The sequence below is a fragment of the Coffea arabica genome, chromosome 3e (genome assembly GCF_036785885.1).
Source record: "Coffea arabica cultivar ET-39 chromosome 3e, Coffea Arabica ET-39 HiFi, whole genome shotgun sequence".
NCBI classification, from domain to species: Eukaryota; Viridiplantae; Streptophyta; class Magnoliopsida; order Gentianales; family Rubiaceae; genus Coffea; species Coffea arabica.
Window position 1 is genome coordinate 47,954,691 of NC_092315.1, and position 25,907 is coordinate 47,980,597.

The window sequence follows — 25,907 nt, forward strand, 5'->3', positions numbered from 1 at the left end:
TATATGTTTAAGTGTGCCAATCATGCTACTCATGTTTATGGTTTTCTAAGTTTGATTTGTAGGGAGAGTTTTGGTGGATGAAATGACAATCAACTCAATTGAAAATTATAATGGGTCTAAATTCTGAATCATTCTCATGGCTACTCAAGGTCTACACCAAGGGGTAGCTCTAGACTTCAATTTTTAGAGTATGATTTTTTTATTCGTCCTTGCTAATTTGTAAGAGCTTATTGTGATGATTATCGTATAAATATACTGGATGGTCCCATTGGAAAGGAAGCTCCAGCTAGAGAGAATATCAAGAGGACAAGTAAATTGCTGAATGCAAATAATGAGGAAGTTTTTGTTTTTGTTTTTTTTAAAAGAAAAAAAAAACCCATCCTGGGATGGGCTTATTGTATTGTTTTTGTTCCTTTTCCATTGATTTGTTCGCCACAGTGAATAAGTGCAAAAGCCTCTTCAGTGAATATTGTAAAGTGTAAACAATAGGACAAATGCTACCTTCTTTTTTTGTTCAATATATATTGTTAGTCTAATTACCTATTACTCATAGGAGTGGCAATTCTCGACACGATTCGAAAGCAAAGCTCAAATCTAACACTAGATTAGTGAGTATAGCCCACAAAGCAAACAAATCCAAATCAGATCAAACATGGGTTGACTTGTTCGACCCGACTAACGCGTTTAGTGTGTTAAGTTTGACCCTAAATCCGATTAACTCATTTAATGTGTAAGTTTATAATATACTAAATAAATTGGAAGCATACATTAAATAAAAAACTAACCAAGGCTATTAATCAGTATTACAAGAATAGAATCATGAGTATTATGCAAAATCAAGATATTTTATTTGTGAAAGTATCATAGTTTTGTTTTCATCCATGATCTTTTTTATTAAAAAAGGAAACAAAAAAATTACTATAAGTACCTTATACGAAATCTAGGATTGGGTAGCAACTTTCTATATTTTTATGGAAACTCCATTATAGAAAAGTTCATCATACCACAAGGTGAGAAAGGTCCAAAAAAAAAAAAAACAAGCTAAGCAAACATGTTATTTAGATCCGAATAGAGCAATTTGCAAAATTAGCCAGTCGTGTTCGGGTCAGGAGAGTTGACTCATTTAATTTTCGAATTGCGTTCGAGTTGACTGGTTGTCCAGAACATATGGGTATCAACCTGACTCGTTATCCTATGTTCGAACCTGATTCTCATCCCCTATAAATTACTCATTATTTTAATCATTTTTTTATTTTATCTTGAAACCATAATTCACCGATTCCCATCCCCTATAAATTACTCATTATTCTAATCATCTTTTATTTTATCTTGAAACCATGGACCTGTTTGGAATCCGAGTTTTTTACCAAATTTCTTAGCTACTAGTTTTTTAACAATTTTAGTTACAGGAATCCAAAAAAATTTATCAAATATTTTAACCTACACATTTCAAAATATCAAATACACAAAAAACTTCCTCTTTTCTTCTTCTTTCTCCCCCACCCCGATCCACCACACCTTTATCGCCGGCCACTATCTCCACCGCTGATTCCGGCGCCGGTCACCTATTCCAGCGCCGGCCTTCCTTTTTTTTTTCTTTTCAAACAAAGTGGTCTTCTCCAGAGCCTTACCAACGACTATGGCCCCACCTTTTACTACCATTCCTCCCGCTCCTCCTTCTCCTCCTCCAACGACAGCGACGGCGACTAAGTACTACTTCACAACCATTTCCAACAATGGTGGTGTTTCAACCCCACCCTCATTTTCGACTCAGGAGGGCCAACTCACCAAACCTCGCTCGAGTCAACTCGCTCCCAACTCACCATTCCGTTCCTCCGAGCAGAAGAGGAGAAGAATAACTAACAGCAACAACGAGCATGGAAACGGTGACGGCCGTAGTAAAAACAAGTTGAAAGCCACCAGAGGTGGCCACCGTGTGCGGCTGCCAGTGCCCTGCGCCGCCTGTATCTTCCAGCGAGCTCGGCCATCGCACAAACGGCCAGACGGTGGAGTGGCTGCTTCGAAATGTTCACCTTCCGTCCACCTCGGAAACCTCTTCCACTGTCATTGCCTCTAATAGTTCTCCGACTACTGCCTGGTCTCAATTCCCGAAGCAGGAACCCTATGAGATATTTCCGGCGGAGGGAGAGGGACTGTTTGACATGATGTCGTTTACATCGCTATTGATGCAAGCAGCTAGTTCTCTGGCTTCGGGAAGGAGAGGGGGAGGGTGAAAGGGAGTAGAGGGAGAGAGGGAGAGGGAGAGGGAGAAGAGGGGAAGAGAAAAGGAAAAAAAAATTTGGGACCATGGCTGTTGGTTCTTCAATGCTGGAGGCAGAGGTGGCGAGGGAGGGAAGGGGGAGGGGGAAGGAAGAAGAAGAGAGGAAAGAAAGAGAAAAAGAAAGAAAAGAAAAGAAAATTTTTGAACCTTCTACTGATTCTTCAATGTCGGAGGCAGAGGTGACGGGGGAGGGAAGGGGGAGGGGAAAGAAGAAAAAAAAGAAGAAAAGAGGAAAGAAAAGAAAAAGGAAAGAAAGAAAAAGAAAAAAAAAAGAAAAGGAAAAAAAATTTTCATCTTAAAAAATTTTTTCAAAAACTTTTACAGTGCACTACAGTAAAGTTTTAGACAAACTTTCAAAAAAAACTCAGGTTCCAAATGGGGCCCATAATTCACGAGAAAAATTACTACAGAGGTGCCTATTCCCACTATGCAGGCCTTAACCCTTAGGACTGGTTTACAACTTTTGGGCCTCACAGCAATAGCAACACATCTAAGAAAGCGATCAATGAGTAGTTAAGTTACTTTTTTTTAATACAAAGGAGAGGCAAACTGCCTTTTAACATTGTACTAGGCGTGCGGTTGTAACCCCAATTATATCAGCTCCTAACATTTCCCTTAGTCCTGTCGGTGGTTCTTCCATTGGTTCACCTGGTAGCTGTAGCTGGATTGCTTCCTTTGCCAGCCAGTCTGCGCATCTATTTCCTTCCCTCCAGATATGTTGCAACTTGCATGACCATTCCCTGCCCCTCATGCTTCTAATCTACTTAATCAGGTTATGGTAAGGCGATGTGGCCACTGCATCTTCTATCAACTCCAATCCTACTTTTGAATCCGACTCTATGATTACATCTCTGTAGCCTTTCCCCCAAGCCAACTGCATCCCTTTAAGAATTCCCCATAGCTCAGCTGCTATATTGCTTGCTTTCCCTACACTCTCTGCAAAATCTCCTAACCATATCCCTGTCTCACCCCTAATGAGCCCTTCTATTCTTGCTCTTCCAGGATTCCTTTCCGAGGCGCCATCCACATTGACTTTGACAACACTTTCAGGTGGCGGAATCCATCGTATAAGACACTCTTGTTTGGGGACTCTGCCTCTCCCATTAAAGAGTAGTTGCTTTGCCTGTTCTGCCATTTGCCTCAAAGCCGCTGGAGGGACCTTAAGGAGGAGATTCTCATCTTCAATAGCATATTTGTTTCTAGCCCTCCAAACGTGGTATACCATTATTTGGAAAGTCAGCTGCCACGTCTCTCTCTCTCCCCAGCTCCTATACCATCTTGCGTTAGGTTCTAGTCTACCCAATTCATTGTGTTTTTGCAGAAAAAATCCTCCCAGGAATGTGGGAACACCAATCTCTTCCAAATGGGCTTTATCCAGGTACAGTCCCTAAGTGCATGAAGTGTAGTTTCAGCAGGCTCTCTGCATATTGGGCATTTATCATCCAAAGCCAGATCTCTTCGTTTCTTCTCTCGTTGTGTGAGTAGTCTGCCATGTCTAACCAGCCACATCAGGAATTGCCACCTCTCTGGACCTTCCTGTTTCCAAATCCTCTCCCACCCTTTACTTCTCGAATCCAATTCTTCCTTTTCTAGTATGAGTTCTTATGTTGAAGCTGACGTGAAGTCCCCTCTTGTTTCTGGGCTCCAAACCGTTACATCTGGATTGTCCTCGCCTTGTTCCACACAATAGCCTTTAAGTTTGGCTAGAGTTTCTTGTGTTAGCACCCCTTCCAGCTCTTCCCATTTCCATCCTACTCCTGTCCTCCAGTACTCCTCTACCTTCCTTTCCAACTCCTCTGGTTTCAACTCCACTTCAATTTCTTCAAGTAGTGGTGTGTCTGTCAACCATCTGTCTGTCCAGAAAAGAGTAGAATTTCCGTTTCTGATCCTCCACTTCCGTCCTCGAGCTATAACTTTATTGCCTTCACATATGCTCTTCCAAGTCTGGGATTCCCCTGTTTTTTTTTGCGAAAATGTCTCCCTACCCTCCGCAATATTCCTCTCTCAAAACTTTCTTCCATAGTGCCTCCTCTCTATCCATAAACCTCCAGCTTATTTTAGCTAGTAGTGCCCTATTCACTTTACCCAACCTTCGGATCCCTAGCCCTCCTCTGGCTTTGGGTTGTGTTACCTTCCCCCACCCTACATGGTGAATTTTCCTTTCATCCGGGCTGTCCCCCCAGAGAAAGCCTCTGGCTATTTTCTCTATCTCCTCCACCACCGAATATGGGAGCAAGCTCGTTTGCATGGAATAATTGGAAATTGCTGTAATTACTGACTTAATCAGTGTTGCTCGGCCTGCAAAGGACAGATTTTTCCTTTTCCATCCTGCCAGTCTGCTCCTTACCTTATCCAGCATTTCTGTGTATGTCTCCTTGGTCACCCTTTTATGAAGAATTGGCATGCCCAAGTATTTCCCAAGATCCTGTGTTTCTTTAACTCCTGTCAATCTGCACATTTCCCTTACCACCTGGCGTGAGACATTTGAGGATGCAAACAGTTTTGATTTACACACATTCACTTTTTGTCCGGATAGAGTACAGAACTCCTGCAATATCTTCCCCACTTCCACTGCTTGTTCAACACTTGCCACCGCAAAGAGAAAAAGGTCATCCGCAAACATAAGATGAGTGATTTCTGGCCTTGATCTTGATGCCTTCAGCCCTCTCCACTTCCTCTCTCCAGCTGCTCTATTAATTATGTGGCTCAATCTTTCCATACACAGAATAAACAAATAAGGGGAAATGGGATCCCCTTGCCAAACCCCTCTTTGCGGGGTGAACGTTTCTGATCTTTTCCCATTTCAAAGTATTTCCATGCTTTTCGCCCACACACAATTCATAATTAAGGCTATCAAATCTTGGGGGACTCCCACAAATTCCAGACTTTGTTGTAAAACGTCCCATCTCACACGGTCATAGGCTTTTTCCAAATCCACCTTTATTACAACATAACCTTTCTTTCCTTTTTTCCTCTTCATTGTGTGGATCATTTCTTGAATGATTATGACGTTGTCTGTTGTATATCTTCCAGGACAAAAACTAGCCTAGTTTGGGCCAACCAAATCTTTTAGTAGGGGTCTCAAACGGTTCACAATAATCTTTGTAATGACTTTGTAGCAGACATTGCACAAGGATATTGGTCTCAACTGAGCTACTATTTCAGGATGTGGCACCTTAGGTATGAAGGCAATATATGTACTATTCATTCCTATTGGGATTTTTTTCTCTCTAAATACTTGTTGAATGCACTTTATGAAAGAGCCACTTACATGGTTCCAGCATCTTTGGTAGAAGCTCGCGGGTATCCTATCTGGGCCTGGTGATTTATCTCCTTTTATCCCAAACAGCGCCCTTTTAATCTCCCCTTCATCTACTTGTCTGATCAGGCTTTCCCCCTCTCCATTTGACAGGGTTACGAAGCTATGAAATTGATTGACATTTCTATGTTGGTCTCTATCTCTATACAGATCCTTAAAGAAGTTCACCACAATGCTTCTCACCATGTCAGGGTCCTCCTGCCATCTTTCTTGTTCATCCTTCAAACTCTGAATTGTGTTTTTTCTTCTGCGAATAACAGTTGACAGATGGAAAAATTTCGTATTCCCATCCCCATATTTCAACCATTCAACCTTTGCCCTTTGATGCCACATAATTTCTTCTTGTTCCAGAATTGTATTATACTCGACAATTAGCTCCTTTTCAAGTTTTTGTAGGCGATGTGATGGCGCCCGTGAGAGGCTCCTTTGGATTCCATTAAGTCTAACCTGACATCTTCTCTTCCTCCTGATTATGTTACCAAATATCTCCCTGTTCCAGTTTTTGATTCTTTCCGTAAAATTCTTCACATTCTCCAGCAAGTCCTACATCAAGTTAAGTTACATTCTTCACATTCTCTATAGTTAAGTTACTTTACTACCCTTTGATCCAGTCAAACATCAAGTTTGTTAACACGCTTAAAAAGGCAATGGAACGGCTAAACTGCCCACGTTTTAGAGATGCATGCCCAAAATGGCCCATAGTTGCTACAAAGGGGAAACAATTAATTACAAAGAAAAATCATCGCTTAACAAGATAAATCAAAGTAACCATGAGTTATTCTGCAACCGTACATAGTAATTTTTGCTATATATTGGAATAATATTGCTACAACTGTACAACCATGAGCTATAATGGGGATAATATTGGACATTTTTTTGCTATACCCACGAAATTATAGTGCTCTTATCATCAACTTAATTATAATAATCCCCAACCAAATTGATAACTAAATCACATATATAATCTTACTTCTACTCTTCCTGCACGTGGTTTTTCTTTTTGTCTTTTTTTTTCCTTTTCCTTTTGATTTGGTCTGTTGAGTATGGTGTAACTAGAGTTAGGTTTGAAATAATACATTCCAGTCCCGCAGCTTTCTCTCTACGTTCATCTTTGGCTCTTATCTTCTTTTTCCCTAACACTAGGCTTAACCCAAAAATCAGAAACAATTCTATCAAAATCTTTCTCTGAAACCCTTATTCACCATTCTCTTTGTCGCTTTTAACAAAATGCATTATTTCACTTCTCTCCCTCAGAGGAAATGGTTTGAGCCAGAAATATTTGCCTCTGCTTTGCCTCTCTCACTATCATCACCTTCCTATTCTAGTGCAGTTTGTTTGCATATTTTATGTGTCCAATAATTTTCCCTTTTTATGAGCTAAACATAGCAAGTTATTTGATTATTTCTGATATTTTCTTGTCTTTCATGCCTTCTACAAATGCCATGCGGGATAGGTTCATTACCAAGAAAGTGTGCAAGAGGTTCTACAAGGTGATTTCGATCTTTTGTTAATGTCAAATGTTTGATTTTGCCATTTCTTTAACATTTCTTGGACTGTCAAAACCTGGATATTTTGATGTTTCCTTAACACATTGCTCATATTCTGTTTTATTTATGGTTGTTAATTTTTTTACCTTCCTTGTCTTTTTGATAAGTGTATATTTTACGTGTTTTAAGTGTATTTAATTAGTTAGTTTTGGCATGTTTTAACTACTTTTATAACTAATTAACTAAGTTTCTAGTGAAAATATGCATTTATGGTTTAAAGTATAAAAATTGTGAATTTTAATGGTAAAAACTTCATGTTTTTATAAGTTAATAATTCAATCATCAATTGGAGTGATTTGAGAAGATAATTGGATGATTGATGATGGTTTGAAGTGATAAAAAAAGAATACGAAGTGCAAGAGAGGAAATGCAATCAAGAATAAAGGAAAGCAAGTTTCACAGTTTTGACACCTTTTAGTAGTTCGACTATAGCTTGAGTTACAAGTATCGGATTGAAATGATTCTTATACCATTTTGAAACTAAAAGTAGATCTACATTTGGTATGAAAACATCGAAATCCAGTTCGATCGTTTTCCTAGTCAAAAAGTCGAAATACAGAAATGCAGCTCTCCTGTCGAAAGCTGAAACAGAGCTCTGACCAGTTGAGGGCATTTTGATCATTTCTCAATCCACAGAGCTGCAAATTGGATGATTCTTGAGGCATTGGAAAGCTAACTCATAGGGCTACAACTTTCATATTTGCCTAAGAGTTAGTTCGGCCTCCATCATCAAGAAAATAGCAATTGAAGCAGTGTCAAATTAACAGAAGTGAAAACGCGACTCCTGAATACGTGGCTTGAAGTCGCGTATTACTCAATTTCTGCTGCAACTTGCTCTACAACTTGTGTTTTGTTCACATAACTTTTTTGAACCATTTTCCCGCAAGAATATCGGTGGAAACAACCCAAGACCGCTACAAAAAAAGCTTTACAACTCATTTCTAACTTGTTTGTGGGCTCAAGGGTTGATTAAACACTTTGTCTCTTGCATGAATTATCTCTATAAATAGAGGCCTTTCAACAAATATATCAATTTTCACATGAATACGAAGAGATGCATTCAATTCCAACCAACCTTACCCCCACACTTAAATTATACATTGTCCTCAATGTAAAAAAGTAAAGGAAAAGAAAAGGAATACACCCCTAACATAGTAGGTGATTTGTCGTGGTTACGCACCGTTGATCTCCAAGTCTTTATTAAAAGTGCTCACTTTACCTTTATTCTTCAAATCTACAAAATGAAAACAAATACACTTAAAACACACCAAAAATACAAAAAATTTAACAAATCGTTGGGTTGTGTCCCAACAAGCGCTTGTTTATAGTCATTAACTTGATTATTTTACCTCATTATTAAGGAGATTTTGTTAAAGAGTAATCCACCAACTCAGGTCGTGGTGGATCTACAAATGGTGGTTCGAGTGAATAAGCCACATATCCGAAAGATAAGAGAGTAGGAAGGAGTATACCTGTCCCAATGTTTCATAGATATCACCTTGTTTATACGTCACTTGAGAACCTTTCAAAGGATATGCTGCAGGAATTACGTGTTCAATCATGTCTTTGGAACATGTAGGTACTAAATATTCCTCAAGAGAGGTAACAAATGTATCATTCAAGGTTACCTCTTGAATTTCAAATCAGCCCCAAAAACAATATCACAAGGGATGGAAGTAATATCATAATCATCTTTGAAACACAAGTTACTTCCACATGCAATACCTATACCACTATTTCTAGAAACAAATTGCATAGAATTAGATGAAATATTTTCACATAATTCATGTAATTGGTCTTGTATTTTACCAAAGTGCAAAGTCAATTCTTCTATTCTATTCTCAATCATAGCAAAATGGTCGGATATCACATTATCCACTTTATTAGCAAATTTTTCTATAGTTCGCTCCCAAGGTGGTTTAGATCCAAAAGCTAATTTCTCTATGACTTGATCAGAATCGCTCAGTAGCCTTTCTATAGGTAACTCCCATGATGGCTTTGAATCATATTGGATAGGATAGGAATGGAAATCATAAAAAACTTAAAGAATCATTAGAAGCAAAATGGTCATACCAACGACCATAGTCATGCAAATTACCCCAATTAGAGACATAGTGATAAACATAAGAAGTGCAATGCCCAAATTCGTCAAAATGACCCACATATTATGCTTGCTTATATTGGTAATCAATATGATAATCTTCACACGAGACACAAACCACATGATTTGAATTCAAGGCGTTAACATTCCTATATTTTTCAACAAAATGTATCAAATTGTTCAATTTAGCATTTAACCTCAACATGCCATCATCAAAGGTCAAACCTACGAGATTTCCTTGCACTCCACTATCATGCATTGTGCATTGAAAGTTCCGTGGATCATGCTCCCATATTGATTCTCTCACTCATTGTCCTTCAAAATGACCTATCTTCCTCATTTCATAAAAATGCCTTCAAATACCTCAAAAGTAAGATTAGGCAAGAAAGATAGATACTAGTAACACATGAACAAAACGAAACACAATAAAACAAATTACACACAAACACAAATGAAAAAATAGGACAAAAATAGCATAAGAAATCAATAAAAAAATCTCTAAACTAATAGAGTCACTCTTCACGCCGATATTGCCACAAATCTTTTCAGGCAATGGCGTCAAAAACTTGATGAGCGTGAGGTATGAATATAATAATAAAACTCAATCCACTGTCAAGTTTTAAATTTATAATTTCCTAAACTACTCCACACGTGATTTTTCGCAAGTACATGAATCGTGAATGAATATAAACTAATTAGGTTCGAACCCACAGGAAAGACAGATAACTACCAGCACTACTAAAATTTCTCTATTATTTAGACTATAGACAAATTAAAACAAACAAATCTAAGCTTCTTATGGAAAGAAAAATACAAATGAAAACCCCCTAAATAAGGGAATCTCTATCTACTCATGTTAGTGCAACTTTTCAACTAAATTAGTACTAAAACCTCGGCTAAATTATGGTATAATTTCCTTATGTACATGATACCCGCTTTCGCTGGTGTACCAATTATACCTATAACTAAACCATACTTACTTTCGTGATTATGAAATTAACTACAAGCTCATTTACTTCTATAAAATTACTACAAAAAAAGCCACAAAAGTGAACCTCTACTATCGTGAATGTACTTCCTAAATTTAGCACTTCTATGAACTAGTGTCTAATTCCAATTTTCGTTACAAATCCAACAGCTTGAGATTATCACAATTAATGGCCAGTTAATCATGATTTTGAGAACTAAAGTACTAAATAACTGTATCAAGATAATAGTCCAGAATAACTAAGAAATCAACACATAGCAATCATAGACAATTCATCCAAATATCTAAGACATAAACTTTAAAACAACATCACAAACATAATATCCAAAACTTGTATTAACAAAACTTAGAATTCAATACAAAGATAAAAAAGTAGAGAGAAGAAAAAACCCATGTCACTAGAGCTTCTTGAACCTCTCCATTTTCATCTCCCTTGGCCTTCTTGTTGAAGCAATACAAGAGTGGATGAACACAAACTAGAATATCCTACACTAAAACAAGAAAATATGGAGAGAGCTACATTAGTTGATGGTTTGTGTCTTGCCTTAAAGGGCAAGACATAGCCCCTTTGGTTTTCCTTCTTTTCTGCAAAGCTAGCTCTCTCTCTAAACTAACTAGAAACTAAAAACTCCTTTACTAAACAAAGCTTCCTCTATTTATAATCTTCCCAACTCTTCCACAAAAATTTTCTTTTTGTCTTGAAGAGTCAAAAAGGTGCAATGGAGTGGCATAAAGTTGACAAAAGTTGATGTTTTGGGTCCAAAAAGTAGCTGCCAAAGCATTATAGATGCTGGAAGAAAGAAGGATGAAACCTAGCCACAAGTTCTGCAAATTGCGCAACTTGCAAAAGTTTCCCGCTCAAGTATCCGACGCGATATGTGAAATGAATTTCACTATCCGGTGTCGTATACTACTAAACACTCTTTTTCAAAAAATTGTTTGAAGAGTATCTGGTGTAATTATCTAGCTTGACTCCTTCTATCCGATGTCATATATTGCTCAACACCCTTTCTATTGCAGAACTTTCTAGCGGGTATCTGGTTTGGCATCTAATTCGAAAATCATTGTCAAGCCTCATATACTCTCATCCAATCTGGTGATGATTTTTTGTAACCGGTCTTGGATTGTTCTTGCTTCTTCATTCCTATAAAAAATAATGAACTTTAACAGGTAAAACAGGATAAGTCTTCTCAAAGTTATTCAAAAGCATCAAATATTGCCAAAATGGTCATTCATATTGTTTTAGGAACTCAAAATTAGTTATAAATAAACTAAAATATGCATGATCTATTAGGTAAAATGGACACTTGTCACAAGATGAGCTGCTAATAGATAGAAATGAACAAGGGTGAGAGAGTGAGATTCCTTGGACTTCTTCTTGAATTCTTGAAGTTGGTTCTCATTATCATGAGTGTCATGTCCTGGAGGATTTGCAAAAATAAAGCCCCTCTGCATATATGGTGCAAAAACATGACATAGATCGGGTAGTGACAAGTACAATGGTTGGTTTGACTCTTCTGGAGTGTACTTTGGTTTGATAAAACATTGAGACACACATTGGATTGCCGGAGACTACGTTCCTATTACACCTGTATCACTGTTGGACCTCAGATGGAGCAATTGCCACAGCTTCAACTTTGTACATCTTCATACCATAAGAATGCAGCAACTTTATATATAGTAATATGCTCTATATCTTCAACCAGGGAATGAAGTTCAAAATCTTAAAAAAAAAATTCAAACTTGCTTTGGAAGCCATACATGTAATAGAATTTTGCGTGCAGCATCAATTGTCATGAACCATGCCATGTACATTTCTTTTCTACTTTCTTCCACTTATTCAAGGTTCATTCATGTTGGGCTCTGAGAGAGCCAAACTCGGGGAAAATTTAACCATGAGCTAGAATGGGAACCACAACCATGGGTTTGACACCACATCCAACCCAAAACCTTAAGGCATTGGGTCTATGGATCATTCCCACTTATATGTTCCTCATTCTGCTCATCTCTTTACAATATGGGATATAGATTTACACTTGATATCCCAACAATCTCCCCCTCAATTGTGAATCTCTTCCACATCGAACCTCTCTCCCTAACCCATCCACTCCATCAAGCCTACTTCAATCTGGAGTGTACGATTCTTGCTCAAGAGCCCACATGCCCTTGCCTCACTGCAAGTCTGCATGTTTTTTTTCCCCCGCTCTTATCCAAGCCACGCCTTACCACTCCCACTGACTTTTTATCCTGGAGTCACTGCCCAGCCGAACTATCGGCTCTGATATCACTTGTTGGGCTCTGAGAGAGCCAAATTCGGGGAAAATTTAACCATGAGCTAGAATGGAAACCACAACCATTGGTTTGACACCACATCCAACCCAAAACCTTGAGGCATTGGGTCTATGGATCATTCCCACTTATATGTTCCTCATTCTACTCATCTCTTTCCGATGTGGGATATTGATTCACGCTTGATATCCCAACAATTCATTTCTAGTGGTATTTGATAATTAATTGATACACTTAATAAGTTTTTAACAAGTGTGGTTGTAACCACAACGAATAGCTAATACCTGTGCTTAGTGATCTTCTACTCAAGCAAAACAACTACATTAAATATTTAATGTTGGTGCACCCAATATTATGTGGATTGCCAAGAACGTGAAGCCAACATTGGATTACCTTACTTATGTGCCCAAAATCCACTTAATTAGTAGGGATATCAGGCAGGTAATCATAAAGTCCTTCATTCGATTCTCAAATTCTTCCTTTATTAGCCGACAAGATTAATTATTTGTCAAACTATGTCAATTGTCAAGTTAGTTCCTTTTTTTTCCTCTCCCTCCCGTCTCCATTCCCTTTCCACCCTAGCTTTCAAGTCTAAGATTCAAACCCTGCACCTGGTAATGGAGAGAACGCTAAGAGTCCTCCCTTAACCATTGGAAGTCAAATTATTTCCTTATCTTCATTAGGTAATGACATATAGAAGGACAATCAACAGCATATTGAACATGAGTTGAGTTTCTCCTACCAAACAACACAAATTGCTTTCTGCTGTACATGATATATAACTTCTACCTAATCATCTGAAAGTATTAAAATGTAGAGGCTGTTTCGTTTTCTATGTTATATAAATCTTCACAACAGCCTTTGTATTCTTGTACTGAGAAAAATAGATAATCACGTTACCAAGCCATTTCTTAGCTATATCGAGGTACAATCATTACCTTATAGTTGTGCCCACCGATTGACTTACAGAACCTACTCTACCCATGGCAACAATCCTCCTCCAATGGTTCACAGTCATTAAGGTTACTATATAAAAATTACCATGAGTCTTGGTACTTTGAAGTATAAGTGTAAGTATCATTGTGAACTTAGTTTTTTTTTTTTCAATTATACTCTTATTAATTGATGATTGAAGTTTCATATTATGCTCTTTTTAATTTATTAAGATGATTAAAATTCATTATATCATATCTATTGATTTAGAAGAAAATAATGGTTCATCACTATTATTACCATATAATAAGTACCATGAATAGGTTTCTCCTGATCACTTTGCCAGCCCCAGTGGTTAGCAAATAATTAATTTTTGCTTACCGTGCAAATTTAGGTCATCTAACTCGAAAAAAAATAAAAAAATTGTTCATATATCTAATTAAAAATCAAATAATTAGAGTTGTGTTATCATAATTTATTTGTCATGAGAAAAAGAAAAAACAAAAGGAGTAACTAGAAATATCGATATACTTCACTTTTAGTATGACAACTTTGACAAGGTTGTGTTAATTTGTGTTAGGTTCGGTGCAATGTGTTTATGATTGTTGGTCTGGGTATGATGTGGGTCAAAAGTTCAGTTAAATATGAGTTATTATTTGTGGTCCGCGGCACGTGACTATTTGTTTAATTGTTTGGTCCTAGATTGTGCATCTCTAATGTTTGTAATAACAGTTAAAAGTAGTCCATCATGGTGGGGTAGTGGTAGGGAAAATACCAATAAATATGCCAGTGGAGATGTTGAGAATTTAGGTGCATGTAATGCTGAAATAATGAATTTGTCGGTATTAATTAAACATGGTGGGGCAGTGGTAGGGAAAATATCAATAAATATGCCAGTGGAGTTGTTGAGAGTTTGGGTGCATGTAATGCTGAAATAATGAATTTGTCGGTATTAATTAAACATGTGGCACCGATCTTGATAATAGTAATAACTGTAGTAGTTACTAAAAAAATATAACCTTAATTAAATTTGAATTATGAAGATAATAAACAAAATATAATACTCCAAATCAATGTGTCTTTTTGCATTCTATTTTCAGTTTTTTATTTTCAGTAAAAATTCTTGATTAGTCACAGCTTAATTAAATTTTTAAATCTTCAAAAATATATATTACTATTGATACCAAAAGAAGGTGCTCTGAGGATAATAGAATCTTTGACATTTATGCTTTATGCTAGATTTTGTCCAAAAAATTAGAAGATGAAAAAACAAAAGAAAAAAAAAAGAAAAACTCAATTATCTCTGCCAATAAAATTTCAGCTCCCAAAAAATGAATAGTTAGACAAAAAAAAAATTATATGTGGTGGATGATTTATGCTCCATTGTTAATAGAAATAGCACACAAAATAATACAAAGAGTTCTCATTTTTACAAAAAATGGTGCACATAACTTCATATTGAGGAAGCATTACTATATAAAAAGTATTATTATGAGTCTTGGTACTTTAGAGTGTAAATGTATGCATTATTGTGGTCTTAGTTTTTGTTATTTCAATTATGCCCTTATTAATTGATGATTGAAGTTTCATATTATACTCTTTTAAATTTATTGTGATGATTAAAATTCATTATATAATATCTATTGATTTAGGAGAAAATAATGGTTCATTATTATTATTATTACTATATAAAAAGTAACATGAATTTGGCACTTTGGAGTGTAAGTGTAAGCATTATTGTGATCTTAGCTTTTATTAATCCGATTATGCCCTTATTAATTGATGATTGAAGTTTTATATTATGCACTCTTTAGTTTTTAATTTATTATGATGATTAAAATTCATTATGCCACGGGTATTGATTTAAGGCAAAATAATGGTTGATGGCAAGATAAAATGTTAAGAATTAGAGACTAAATACTGGTCTTTATTTTCTATTTGCCCAAAATACCTTTCTTCCAAATAATTAGATTTATTGCATTTCAATAATAACAATAAATATAGCAGTTTCGAAAAAAGATTGCAACCTTAATTAAATTTGAATTATTAAGATAATAAACAAAATATAACACTCCAAACTATTGCGTTGCTTTGCATTCTATTTTCACTTTTTCATTTCCATTATAAATTCTTAATTAGTCATAGCCTAATTAAATTTTCAAATCTTCAAAAATATTACTATTGATACAAAAACAAGGTGCTCTTAAAATAACAGAATCTTTGTCGGTTGTGCTTTATGTTGGATTCTATCTAAAAAATTCAAAAAGAAAAGAAAAGAAAAACTAATTATCTCTACCAATAAAATTTTAATTATCAAGAAATGAACAATTAGACAGAAAAAATTTATATGTGGTGGAACATTTACACACCATTGTTAGCAAAAATAGTACACAAAATAATACAAAGAGTTCAATTTCAAAGAATACATATCTCTTCAATTTTCAATGAATACTGCATATGATTTCATATTGAGGAATTTCATCAGGCAATTGACAAATTCAACTTATGTAACATGAAAAATAATAATCGTAGTGCATGCAACTGGTATTTTTGTAAACAATTATTTTTGATTTTATTTTATTTCAGTTTTAGCCTCCCATCCCTCCCTACACTCTTTTTCATCCCTAGTTGTTAGGTATAGGATTCGAATCCTGAACCTGACATTAGAGAAAACTCTAAAAACTCTCTTTTGATCATTAGGTCAACCCCAATGGTTGGAAAACAATTAACATTTGGTTAGTGTGCAAATTCAGGTCATCCTAACTCCAACGAAAAATAAAAAAAATGTTATATCTAATTAAAAATAAAAAAATTTAGCTGTATTATCATAATTTATTTGTCTTGGAAAAAAGAAAAACCAAAAGAAATAATTATTATTATCAATATTGTACATTCCATTCAAAATATTGATATTTTTGTCAAATCATTTCATATTTGGTCAAATCTTTATTTTCTTAAATGTTAATTTTTCATCTTCTTTACTTAATTGTCCTTAAAACCGTTATTATAAATTGAAAGAGACCAAATGTATCCTCATCTGTTAAAATTTCTCTAGAGACTTTATTTGATTTGATACAACATTTAGTGAACCTTTTTTTCCTTTTAAAATAATGGTTTTAAGGACAATTAATTAAAGAAGGTAAATTAAATAAAAAAGAAAATAGGGAGAGAGTTGGGTTGGGTGGTAAGATGGAAGGGATTATAAGTAGAAGGTCCTAGATTCAAAACCTCCTACTTATTAAAAAAAAAAAAAGTAAAAAAGAAATAGAAAAATATGCAAATATTAAATTTGTTTAAAAATTTTCACAAAAAAAATTTAATGCATACAAAATATTATATTTGATGATATTATAATCATGTACAAAGCACGTGACACCAGTTAAAATGGCAATATGGTTGTGCCAACCTTTTAACTTATGGAACCTCACTAATTATATTGATGATAATGATACCGTAGACGTCTGCCATCTCTTCAGCTTGTGAAACACCGTGTAATCGTGCCCTCAAAATTATGAAACCTTTCCATCCATGGCAGAAATGCTCCTCAAAATAATTCAACTTTATCATAAGACATCATGGCATAGTACTTCCCTCCCTATAACTTGCATCGCACTATATATTATGCCCTCTCTATGACTTATGGAATATTCCTGCCACTGCTCATCGTGTAGATATGAACAACATCAAGAATATAGAAATGTGGACGTGAAGAATTGTTTTAATTCAATAATGACAACTACCTGATATTGGTTTTGAAATGCATTTGAGCAAAGCTGAACCTTTGTGCATGAATGTTCGAATTTTTTGGTAGGCCCATCCGCATGACCTACCTGAGACTATAGGTGTCAAACAAATTCATTAACTAAATTTATCCATACTCATACATGAATAGATGGGTATAGGTATCTTAAGTTTTTACATATGGGTATAAATGGGTTGTCCAATAATACCCATTTATTAAATGAGTATTGTTGGACAACCCATCAAATCCAATTAACCCATTTAGTATTATATATCTTTCCCCAAACCTCTTCTCTTTCCCCACCCATTTTCTTTTCAGATTTTTCAATTTGTCATGATGTTAACTGCTTTTGTTTCATTATTATTATTATTTTTTAGTTTTATCTTATCATTTTATTTTCTCTTAATTTTAACCTGCTCATCTTTCAGCATTACCAATTTATGACAAGTTTTAGCCTCTTTCCTTACCTTTGCAAAATGAAATTTTAAATTTATATAAGGAAAAAAAATGTTAGGGGTTCACAATTTTGGATTAAGTTTTTATGTTAACTTTTATAGTACTTAGTTTAAATTTTTATATTCTTATTGTTCAATTATTAAATAGTATGTAATTTTGAAACATAAAGTACGGATGGAAAAAAATTGATAATTAGGTTTATTGAACATTATAAGTAAATATTTAAAACTAATAATGAGTGCAAATGGTGGTATAAATTGATAACTTAGTTTGCAAAAATGAATTTAAATAAGTTTATAAAAAGTTAAAATAAATAGGTTATAAATGAGTAATTGGGTTATCCAATTCATTTTTTGACTTACCCATTTATACCCATCTAATTAAATGGATATGAATGAGTTGACTCACTAATACCTATTACCCATTTTAGCCAATCCAAACCCGCCCAAATCACCCATTTTGACACTGAGACTATCTGATCTGACAAAATTTAGGCACAGAAAAAGGTAGTTGGATCCACATGCCCTACCTGAGACTCTGATTTGACAAAAGTTCATGTTCCGAAGAAAACATGCACTAGTGTTAAAAATGTTGGATCCTTCAATCATTGTTAAAAATGCCGTAACTTGTATGGGAAGAAACAAGTATGTTAATAACTAGGAAAGTCTTGCCTAATCAGAATATTCAATAATGCTCAGTTCAACTCTCGTGTCTGAATGGTTCTCTGCAATCACCTCTGTGATTGCATAGAATGATTCATGTAGGGCCAATTTCAATTTAGAAGATGAGATTGAGTTTGAAATACAAATGAAACTTGTTATAAATTTGCCCGTTATCATTCTTTTTTACCTATGTTTCCTTAGTATTGCTGTTTTAGTGCTTACATTGCTCTATGCAATTAAAACTTACAATTGTAGGAGCCTCATTTCTCTCCAGTCTCAATCATCCCGTAAAATTTACCGATGTGGATGGGAGATATTAACGAATAGCTGTGACAATTGTATTTGTCTAATGAAAATGTGATGCACATTTTAAGTGCATCATGATTGTCCAAGAATACTTCGCAAGTTGTCTGTTACCTACAACGGTATATATACAGCACGCCTCCCTATTTCTCAACATTGAATTGTTCATCCTTAGGAAGCCAGAGAAAGAGTTCATAAAAGATCCCTCTCAGGCTTCTACTCTCTGCTCCCCAATCTCAATCTGTCCTTACCAAATAGTAGTATTTATGGAGAAAATTGAACTAGTGATGGTCATGGCGCCAATGATGGGGCACTTAGTACCAGCCATCGAGCTAGCGAAGATAATGCTTCAAAAAGCAAATTGTCTTTCAATCTCGTTCCTCATGATGAATTCAACATTCGACCCCGAAGCCACTGCCAAAATCGAGTCTCTCACTGCCTCGTGCAAATTTGATCGCCTTCATTTCCGTCACCTTCCGATGCCAGACATCTCTCAATGGAATATTCCACATCAAGGAATCTACCTTCATCAACTCACCGAGTTTCACAAGTCTAATGTACGAGAAACAGTCTCTAAAATCAAAGGTTTTGCAGGGATTATTGTTGACATGATAAACACGCCAATGATGGATATAGCTGACGAGCTCAGTGTTCCTAGCTACATCTTTTTCACTTGTAGTGCGGCCTGTCTTGGCGTTATGCTCCATTTCCAAGCACTTGAAGATCAGCAAACTATAAAAACATTGCATTTACTCCAGAGAGAAACTAAATTGGTCATTCCTAGTTTTACCAACGAAGTTCCAATTGGTGTACTCCCAATATTTACAACTTCCGAGAGAGTTTGGTCAGGCAGGTTCTTGAAGCATACTCGCAATTATAGAAGAGCAAAGGGAATCATTATCAACACTTTTGCTGATTTTGAATCTCAGGCTATTGATACTTTGTCAATGAAACATTCTTACGGTACAACAGGAGTGCCAACCATCTATCCTGTGGGATTAATCCTGAATAGATCTCAAATCCAGGCAGAATCCACTAAAGGCCATTTAGAAGTGATTTATTGGCTGGATGATCAGCCTGCAAAGTCGGTGCTTTTCATCTGTTTTGGAAGTACAGGAAGTTTCAAATTAGATCAAGTGAAAGAAATAGCACTGGGCCTTGAAAAAAGTGGCTATCGGTTTATTTGGGTTCTTAAGAGGCCCTCGGCTATAAAAATAGGATTTGCAGGGGAAGTTGAGAATCATGGAGCTCTTCTACCAGAAGGATTCTTGAATCGAACAGCTTCGATTGGAAAGGTTGTCAGCTGGGTTCCACAATTGGCTATTTTGTCACACCCGGCTGTGGGCGGATTTGTCTCGCACTGTGGTTGGAATTCAACGTTGGAGAGTATTTGGTGTGGTGTGCCAATTGCTACATGGCCGTTGGTTGCAGATGAACAATTGAATGCCTTCCAATTGGTGAAAGAGTTAGGAATAGCTGTGGAAATTAGTTTGGATTACAACGAAGCCAATGAGCATCAACCATTGGTGAAAGCAGGACAAATAGAGAAAGGAATAAGGGAAGTGATGGATGGTGAGAACGAAGTCCGGAAAAGGGTGAAAGAGCTTAGTGAGAAAAGTAGGCAGGCTATCAAGGAAGGTGGATCATCTCATGTGACCTTTGAGAATCTCATACATACTATCTGCAGCAGCCTTCCTAAGTCTGGCGTTTGAATTGCTAAACTTGGGGATTTGAAGGGTGAAACTTGTGTGCTGAACTGAAATGTTAATTTGCTCTATTTGTAAAGTTACATGTGTTTGATTAAAACTGTCAACAAACGGTAGGGGTCTGCTGAAATCCCCACCACAGCAGGTGGATTTCTTTGTTGCTCCCCATTGGAAAGGAAGCTCCAGCTAGAGAGAATATCAAGAGGACAAGTAAATTGCTGAATGCAAATAATGAGCAAGTTTTTGTTTTTGTTTTTGTTTTTTTTTTAAAGAAAAAAAAACACATCCTTGGATGGGCTTATTGTATTGTTTTTGTTCCTTTTCCATTAATTTGTTCGCCACAGTGAATAAGTGCAAAAGCCTCTTCAGTGAATATTGTAAAGTGGAAACAATAGGACAAATGCTACCTTCTTTTTTTGTTCAATATATATTGTTAGTCTAATTACCTATTACTCATAGGAGTGGCAATTCTCGACACGATTCGAAAGCAAAGCTCAAATCTAACACTAGATTAGTGAGTATAGCCCACAAAGCAAACAAATCCAAATCAGATCAAACATGGGTTGACTTGTTCGACCCGACTAACGCGTTTAGTGTGTTAAGTTTGACCCTAAACCCGATTAACTCATTTAATGTGTAAGTTTATAATATACTAAATAAATTGGAAGCATGCATTAAATAAAAAACTAACCAAGGCTATTAATTAGTATTACAAGAATAGAATCATGAGTATTATGCAAAATCAAGATATTTTATTTGTGAAAGTATCATAGTTTTGTTTTCATCCATGATCTTTTTTATTAAAAAAGGAAACAAAAAAATTACTATAAGTACCTTATGCGAAATCTAGGATTGGGTAGCAACTTTCTATATTTTTATGGAAACTCCATTATAGAAAAGTTCATCTTACCACAAGGTGAGAAGGTCAAAAAAAAAAAGAAGCTAAGAAAACATGTTATTTAGATCGGATTCAAGCAATTTGCAAAATTAGCCAGTCGTGTTCGGGTCAGGAGAGTTGACTCATTTAATTTTTCGAATTGCGTTCGAGTTGACTGGTTGTCCAGAACATATGGGTATCAACCTGACCCGTTATCCTATGTTCGAACCTAATTCTCATCCCCTATAAATTAGTCATTATTCTAATCATTTTTTATTTTATCTAGAAACCATAATTCACCGATTCCCATCCCCTATAAATTAGTCATTATTCTAATCATCTTTTATTTTATCTTGAAACCATGGGCCTGTTTGGAATCCGAGTTTTTTACCAAATTTTTTAGCTACTAGTTTTTTAACAACTTTAGTTACAGGAATCCAAAAAACTTTATCAAAATTTTGAACCTACACACTTCAAAATATCTAATACACAAAAAACTTCCTCTTTTCTTCTTCTTTCTCCCCCACTCCGATCCACCACACCTTTATCGCCGGCCACCATCTCCGCCGCTGCTTCCGGCGCCGGTCACCTATTCCAGCGCCGGCCTTCCTTTTTTTTTTTTTCTTTTCAAACAAACTGGTCTTCTCCAGAGCCTTACCAATGACTATGGCCCAACCTTTTACTACCACTCCTCCCGCTCCTCCTTCTCCTCCTCCAACGACAGCGACGGCGACTAAGTACTACTTCACAACCATTTCCAACAATGGTGGTGTTTCAACCCCACCCTCATTTTCGACTCAGGAGGGCCAACTCATCAAACCTCGCTCGAGTCAACTAGCTCCCAACTCACCATTCCGCTCCTCCGAGCAGAAGAGGAGAAGAAGAACTAACAGCAACAACGAGCATGGAAACGGTGACGGCCGTAGTAAAAACAAGCTGAAAGCCACCAGAGGTGGCCACCGTGTGCGGCTGCCAGTGCCCTGCGCCGCCCGTATCTTCCAGCGAGCCCGGCCATCGCACAAACGGCCAGACGGTGGAGTGGCTGCTTCGAAATGTTCACCTTCCGTCCACCTCGGAAACCTCCTCCACCGTTATTGCCTCTAATAGTTCTCCGACTACTGCCTGGTCTCAATTCCCGAAGCAGGAACCCTATGAGATATTTCCGGCGGAAGGAGAAGGACTGTTTGACACGATGTCGTTTACATCGCTATTGATGCAAGCAGCTGGTTCTCTGGCTTCGGGAGAGAGAGGGGGAGGGTGAAAGAGAGTAGAGGGGAGAGGGAGAGGGAGAGGAAAAAGAGGGGAAGAGAAAAGGAAAAAAAATTTGGGACCATGGTTGTTGGTTCTTCAACGCTGAAGGCAGAGGTGGCGGGGGAGGGAAGGAGGAGGGGGAAGGAAGAAGAAGAAGAAGAAGAGAGGAAAGAAAGAGAAAAAGAAAGAAAAGAAAAAAAATTTGAACCATCTACTGGTTCTTCAATGTCGGAGGCAGAGGTGATGAGGGAGGGAAGGGGGAGGGGGAAGGAAGAAAAAGAAGAAGAAGAGAGGAAAGAAAAAAAAAAGAAAAAAAAAAAAAAGAAAAGGAAAAAACATTATCATCTTAAAAAAAATTTTCAAAAACTTTTACAGTGCACTACAGTAAAGTTTTAGACAAACTTTCAAAAAAACTCAAGTTCCAAACGAGGCCCATAATTCACGAGAAAAATTACTACACAGGTGCCTATTCCCACTATGCAGGCCTTGACCCTTGGGACTGGTTTACAACTTTTGGGCCTCGCAGCAGTAGCAACACATCTAAGAAAGCGATCAATGAGTAGTTAAGTTACTTTTTTTTTTTTAATACAAAGGAGACGCAAACTGCCTTTTAACATTGTACTAGGCATGGGGTTGTAACCCCAATTATATCAGCTCCTAACATTTCCCTTAGTCCTGTCGGTGGTTCTTCCATTGGTCCACCTGGTAGCTGTAGCTTGATTGCTTCCTTTGCCAGCTAGTCTGCGCATCTATTTCCTTCCCTCCAGATATGTTGCAACTTGCATGACCATTCCCTGCTCCTCATGCTTCTAATATGCTTAATCAAGTTATGGTAAGGCAATGTGGCCACTGCATCTTCTATCAACTCCAATCCTACTTTTGAATCTGACTCTATGATTACATCTCTGTAGCCTTTCCCCCAAGCCAACTGCATCCCTTTAAGAATTCCCTACAGCTCAGCTGCTATATTGTTTGCTTTCCCTACACTCTCTGCAAAACCTCCTAACCATATCCCTGTCTCACCCCTAATGAGCCCTCCTATTCCTGCTCTTCCAGGATTCCTTTCCGAGGCGCCATCCACATTGACTTTGACAACACCTTCAGGTGGCGGAATCCATGGTATAAGACACTCTTGTTTGGGGACTCTGCCTCTCCCATTAAAGAGTAGTTGCTTTGCCTGTTCTGCCATTTGCCTCAAAGCCGCTGGAGGGACCTTAAGGAGGTGATTCTCATCTTCAATAGCATATTTGTTTCTAGCCCTCTAAACGTGGTATACCGTTATTTGGAAAGTCAACTGCCACGTCACTCTCTCCCCAGCTCCTATATCATCTTGCATTAGGTTCCAGTCTACCCAATTCATTGTGTTTTTGCTGAAAAAATCCTCCCAGGAATGTGGGAACACCAATCTCTTCCAAATGGGCTTTATCCAGGTACAGTCCCTAAGTGCATGAAGTGTAGTTTCAGCAGGCTCTCTGCATATTGGGCATTTATCATCCAAAGCCAAATGTCTTCATTTCTTCTCTCGTTGTGTGAGTAGTCTGCCATGTCTAACCAGCCACATCAGGAATTGCCACCTCTCTGGTAGGAGTTCTTCCTCTTCTAGTATGAGTTCATATGTTGAAGCTGACGTGAAGCCCCCTCTTGTTTCTAGGCTCCAAACCGTTACATCTGGATTGTCCTCGCCTTGTTCCACACAATAGCCTTTAAGTTTGGCTAGAGTCCCCTTCCAGCTCTTCCCATTTCCATCCTACTCCTGTCCTCCAGCACTCATCTACCTTCCTTTCCAACTCCTCTGGTTTCAACTCCACTTCAATTTCTTCAAGTAGTGGTGTGTCTGTCAACCATCTGTCTATCCAGAAAAGAGTAGAATTTCCGTTTCCGATCATCCACTTCCGTCCTCGAGCTATAACTTTATTGCCTTCACATATGCTCTTCCAAGTATGGGATTCCCCTGCTTTTTTTGTGAAAATGTCTCCCTACCCTCCGCAATATTCCTCTCTCAAAACTTTCTTCCATAGTGTCTCCTCTCTATCCATAAACCTCCAGCTTATTTTAGCTAGTAGTGCCCTATTCACTTTACCCAACCTTCGGATCCCTAGCCCTCCTCTGGCTTTGGGTTGTGTTACCTTCCCCCACCCTACATGGTGAATTTTCGTTTCATCCGGGCTGCCCCCCCAAAGAAAGCCTCTGGCTATTTTCTCTATCTCCTCCATCACTGAATATGGGAGCAAGCTCGTTTGCATGGAATAATTGGGAATTGCTGTAATTACTGACTTAATCAGCGTTGCTCGGCCTGCAAAGGACAGATTTTTCCTTTTCCATCCTGCCAATCTGCTCCTTACCATATCCAGCATTTCTGTGTAGGTCTCCTTGGTCACCCTTTTATGAAGAATTAGCATGCCCAAGTATTTCCTAAGATCCTGTGTTTCTTTAACTCCTGTCAATCTGCACATTTCCCTTACCACCTGCCGTGAGACATTTGAGGATGCAAACAGTTTTGATTTACACACATTCACTTTTTGTCCGGATAGAGTATAGAACTCCTGCAATATCTTCCCCACTTCCACTGCTTGTTCAATACTTGCCTCCGCAAAGAGAAAAAGGTCATCCGCAGACATAAGATGAGTGATTTCTGGCGCTGATCTTGATGCCTTCAGCCCTCTCCACTTCATCTCTCTAGCTGCTCTATTAATTATGTGGCTCAATCTTTCCATACACATAATAAACAAATAAGGGGAAATGGGATCCCCTTGCCAAATCCCTCTTTGCGGGGTGAACGTTTCTGATCTTTTCCCATTTCAAAGTATTTCCATGCTTTCCACCCGCACACAATTCATAATTAAGGCTATCAAATCTTGGGGGACTCCCACAAATTCCAGACTTTGTTGTAAAAAGTTCCATCTCACACGGTCATACGCTTTTTCCAAATCCATCTTTATTGCAACATAACCTTTCTTTCCTTTTTTCTCTTCATTGTGTGGATCATTTCTTGAATGATTATGACGTTGTCTGTTGTATATCGTCCAACACAAAAACTAGCCTGGTTTGGGCCAACCAAATCTTTTAGCAGGGGTCTCAAATGGTTCACAATAATCTTCGTAATGACTTTGTAGCAGACATTGCACAAGGATATTGGTCTTAACTGAGCTACCATTTCAGGATGTGGCACCTTAGGTATCAAGGCAATATATGTACTATTCATTCCTATTGGGATTTTTTTCTCTCTAAATACTTGTTGAATGTACTTTATGAAAGAGCCACTTACATGGTTCCAGCATCTTTGGTAGAAGCTCGCGGGTATCCTATCTGGGCTTGGTGATTTATCTCCTTTTATCCCAAACAGCGCCCTTTTAATCTCCCCTTCATCTACTTGTCTGATCAAGCTTTCCCCCTCTCTATTTGACAGGGTTGCGAAGCTATGAAATTGACTGACATTTCTATGTTGGTCTCTG

The 25,907-nt window shown here is 37.3% G+C and overlaps 1 protein-coding gene across 1 annotated transcript; it reads left to right on the forward strand.

Annotated features, from left to right (window-relative positions):
• Window positions 1-18,772: 18,772 nt before the first annotated feature.
• Window positions 18,773-20,700, forward strand: LOC113737011 (anthocyanidin 3-O-glucosyltransferase 2). Its single transcript, XM_027264257.2, has one exon. The coding sequence runs from the start codon at window positions 18,888-18,890 to the stop codon at window positions 20,331-20,333; it is 1,446 nt and encodes a 481-aa protein (XP_027120058.1). The 5' UTR covers window positions 18,773-18,887; the 3' UTR covers window positions 20,334-20,700.
• The last annotated feature ends 5,207 nt before the right edge of the window (window positions 20,701-25,907 follow it).

What these genes read in the sequence shown, in the direction of transcription:
- LOC113737011 (XM_027264257.2), top strand. Translation starts at nt 18,888, where the DNA reads ATGGAGAAAATTGAACTAGTGATGGTCATGGCGCCAATGATGGGGCAC.